We start from the raw sequence: 3,804 nt of genomic DNA on the forward strand, positions 1-3,804 counted from the left end.
CCATTTCTCTTGATAGTCGTGCCGTCGCACGCATCCCACCTCTCCTTTGGTGGTGGTGGAGCCTCTGCCGAACTACTGGGGCATCAGGTTGGGGAGGCATATTCGTATTTTTTCTTACCCTCCTTGGGGGAGTATCTTCATTAGAACTCATTTTCCTCTTATCAAACTTAGATTTCTCTAAGTGATAGGGGTTCCTCCTGTTCTTTTTCAAGAACAAATCCTTTTTCAAGGGGGGTTGCCCAAATGTTTTTTCAGTAAGCTTTTACCACAAGGTTGCTCGTGGTTATGGTATGGTTTCCCACAGACGGCGCCAATCTGTTGACCCCAAAAAGTGTGCCAACAGATGCCGGTCCCACCCGCGCTTGCGTGGGCGAATGTCCAACACGCTAAGACACGTGGACGGTCTAAATGAGCGGTTCAAAGGGGCGTGGGAGTAGCCCAATGACGCGGGACGGTAACGTTCGGGATCCGACGGGTTGTTTGTAATCCGATTGTACAATAATTACCAACCGGTGCTCATAGATGTATACGCAAAAATGCATAAACTCGATTTGTGTATTGCTAGTAAATGGGAGAGAGTTGAGTAAAATGTAGTTTTTAGTATTGGTTCTTGCATTAGCCTTTTGATATTACACAATGGAAGTATTTATAGTAATGCATATGAAATGGGAGCCCTTGGATGAAGTGGCACGTGGCCTCATCTCTTTAGTCCAAACATCTTTTCCTAGATATGGGGCTTGACTTGCTAGCTTACGGCGCATTTATTGCTTGTGCAGGGCCTCCATGCTAGTGACAAGACTTGACCTTTATGCTTATGACAGACATTCCATCAATCATTCGAATAAGATCCGTGCAGGCGATTTCTTGGGAGAAGTGACCATGGAGGATGCTTGTGGTTGAGGCTCGCGCATCAACTTCGGGGCTTCGTCCATTTGAGGACCTCAGCTACAACCAAAGGCTTCCAAGCCTCGGGCCATGGGCCTCGGTTAGAAGCAGCTCGGATATAACCCACCTCGGCAATATGGGCCACCTCGGCAGGAATGCCACGTGGATCAGGATGAGTGGGCCACTGGCCCAGGTGGGTAGGACAGGAATGACAACACGCAACATGTAGCATCATTCATCGTTGCGCAACGGTGATGGTGATGGATTTTGAGAGGCGCAATTCCAAACCTCGTCTGTCTGCCTTCGCCACTTTAGATTGTGGTGGTGGTTTCGCTGATGTTGGTCGTGGCGACGGTGGTGACGATGGTGACAGTCGTGACGGTCATGGTGGTGGCAACAGAGAAGTGAGCGACGAGAGAGATGTAGAGAGGGAAAGGGTTTGGGAGAAATGATTTGGGGTGGAGTGGGGTTAGGGTTGGTTTATAAATTAATTTAATTTAATAATATATTTATCTAAAAATAATATATTAATTATCAAAACATCTTATTTTTGAACAATGAAACTTTCAATCTGATTTTAGAATATTAATATTTAAAATATGGTTTGGTGTAATTTCCACTAAGAACATTTCAGTCCATCTTATCAAGAACTATTGCAGGACCAAAAAATACATTTTCTCCTTGCAGTTTTCTATATTATAGCTACAGAATAATACGTTAGTACGGTGATGTCTATTTCGTTGGTCGACTCTAAATTTATTAATAATAAAGTTTAGTTTACTGCGTAGATAAAATATAGATAGAAGCAGAATTCTGTTATATACTGTGATAAACTCTCTCAATCTCAGGTCCAATGAAGCTTATTTTGGCACAAAAGAACAAATCAACTTATTCGTAACACAAAAGCAATACAGATTCATGCAAATCTTCACACACAAATTATACTGAAACAATTCCTTTAAAGAATGTATAGTATGAGTGCCCAAACAGGATATACCAACAGAATGACAATCCCGATGGTGTTGGAAATCCCGTTGCTCTTCGTAAATGAATTCCTGAACCCACCCGACGCTCGGATATGTTCCTGCAGCAAATAGCAGCCAATGACCAGACAAATCAAGATACCGATCCAGCTGTCCCTTATGGTGCCAGCAAAAAAGCTCGGAGCCACCACAATGAGAAGGATCAAAGCTCCTGGCAGTTCTAGCCAATCTGCATTAACAATTTTATCCAATTGATGATATTACTCCTACAAGAAAGGGGGCATGGGAGGTGTATGTCAACTGACTAATAATAATGTCACACCTGGAAAACGTCTGGGGAAGAAAAGGCGGAGGACAACAGCAATAAGAGCAATCCACTTCCCAATTTCGCCCCTGTACCATGTGTAAGCTTTTACGAAAAGTTGAATTATCAAAACAACTAGAAATACAGAAGTTACAGATCATTACCTGAGCAAATTGAATATAAGTGAAGGAAGACTCAGGAAAATGTAAGGAATTAAAAGGGACGTGAGTATGTTGGTTTTCCAGTTTGTTCGATCTAAGATCAACAAGTAACTGCCCACCAAATAGAAATGTTAAGTACAGCTAATGAATCGATGATGGAAGGCAAGCAACAAGTAGTGTTAATGGTAGTAACTAGTTAGTATTGAGATTGAATGAATCAAGAAGAAGCAACATATAAGAACTAATAAAAGAGATGCGTAAGCAAGTAAATTCCCTTTTGTTATGGCCTCGTCTTTTGCTCTGTATTAAGAAGCAAAAGAAGCGCGGACAACGTTAAAACAGCAATACAATTATTAATCATTAAGTTCAACCATCCATAACACATAACTTTTCCCAACTTTTTTCTCAAATGTATTTTCAACTAAATTCTCTCGATAAAATAATTTTGCAATTTCTGCCTACTTCTTAATTATACATTCTCCGGAAAGGGGAAAAAAATCATTTTTGACAAAATCACTTCTTAAAAAATCAAAATCAAACAAGGGCACAGGTCAACAAAACATCATTCTTGAATAAGACTTACTTGAAACTATAATCTGATCAGATATGAGTTACTTTCAACCACTGATTGAGTAACATATGCTCTCTCTTGATTTTTTTATTCATAAACCATTAGAAGTTATTTTCCTTTTCCATAATTGTGATAATTCACACAGTTTTATCTTCTTCAGACTCTTCTTGAACCTAGATAACTTCACAAAGACACATATAATCCCTAAGTGGTGATGAACGGGATTGAACAATACTTTCAGTCTCGTCCCAGACTGTTTACCAAAAATCAGTGAAGAAATAACACAAACAGGTGGTAGGCAAAGAGTAAAACTTACATTGCAGCAAATGAAGCAATCCATTCGAGGAATATAGTCCCAAATCCAAGCGAACCAAGCTTTACAGCATGATTAGCAAGCTTTTTCACAGCATTCCCTATTTCCTTCAAATCAGAACTGATCAATTCATTAGCAGCCACAGAATCAGTTTTCATTGCCAAATAACTCCTCTTTTTCCCCACAATTTTATCCATTGATAGAACCTCCAACCCAATAACTCAATACAAGTTGATACTGAAAATCATTGTGGAGAGATAAGGGATGGTGATTAAATACTGGGATTTTGTATTTTGGTAATTAAAAATCGATGGAAGAATAAAGAATTAATGATTTTGAAGTTTAATTAGTCAATTGAGTGCGTGCTGGAACTGTGTGTGGCCAGGCAGTCAGTGAGGAGAAGTGACAATGTAGTGCCACGTGGAGTTGGACAAATCGGTAGGTTGGTTATTACCAACGAACAACTGTATCCAGTTGTTGATTGCCATTGTTATCGTTTTCTTCGCTAAATTTCCGATAAGAACATTCGTTGTCCATTTGAATTATTTAAAAGTTTATGGATAAACAAAGTAATAATTTATTAAGAG

General features: G+C 39.6%; 1 protein-coding gene across 2 annotated transcripts; it reads right to left on the minus strand.

Moving 5' to 3' along the window:
• Nucleotides 1-1,681: 1,681 nt before the first annotated feature.
• Nucleotides 1,682-3,710, minus strand: LOC111381429 (cold-regulated 413 plasma membrane protein 2-like). Of its 2 annotated transcripts, XM_023005209.1 has the most exons (4): nt 3,221-3,700; nt 2,337-2,444; nt 2,191-2,261; nt 1,682-2,097 (listed from the first exon to the last, which is right to left on the minus strand). In XM_023005209.1, the coding sequence occupies exons 1-4, from the start codon at nt 3,412-3,414 to the stop codon at nt 1,844-1,846; spliced, it is 627 nt and encodes a 208-aa protein (XP_022860977.1). In that variant the 5' UTR covers nt 3,415-3,700; the 3' UTR covers nt 1,682-1,843. The 2 variants fall into 2 exon arrangements, with proteins under 2 accessions (XP_022860977.1, XP_022860978.1); XM_023005210.1 differs by lacking the exon at nt 2,337-2,444 and having other exon boundaries at nt 3,221-3,710.
• Nucleotides 3,711-3,804: the final 94 nt, after the last annotated feature.

Source organism: Olea europaea, unplaced genomic scaffold (genome assembly GCF_002742605.1).
Source record: "Olea europaea var. sylvestris unplaced genomic scaffold, O_europaea_v1 scaffold2303, whole genome shotgun sequence".
In the NCBI taxonomy this organism is placed as follows: domain Eukaryota; kingdom Viridiplantae; phylum Streptophyta; class Magnoliopsida; order Lamiales; family Oleaceae; genus Olea; species Olea europaea.

Excerpts from the sequence above, each read along its gene's own strand:
- LOC111381429 (XM_023005209.1), bottom strand. The coding sequence starts at position 3,414 with ATGGATAAAATTGTGGGGAAAAAGAGGAGTTATTTGGCAATGAAAACT. Across the intron at positions 2,445-3,220 it reads ATTGCTTCATTTGCTGCAAT|TTACTTGTTGATCTTAGATC; the intron begins GTAAGTTTTACT and ends TTTGGTGGGCAG. Across the intron at positions 2,262-2,336 it reads CTTATATTCAATTTGCTCAG|GGGCGAAATTGGGAAGTGGA; the intron begins GTAATGATCTGT and ends CACATGGTACAG.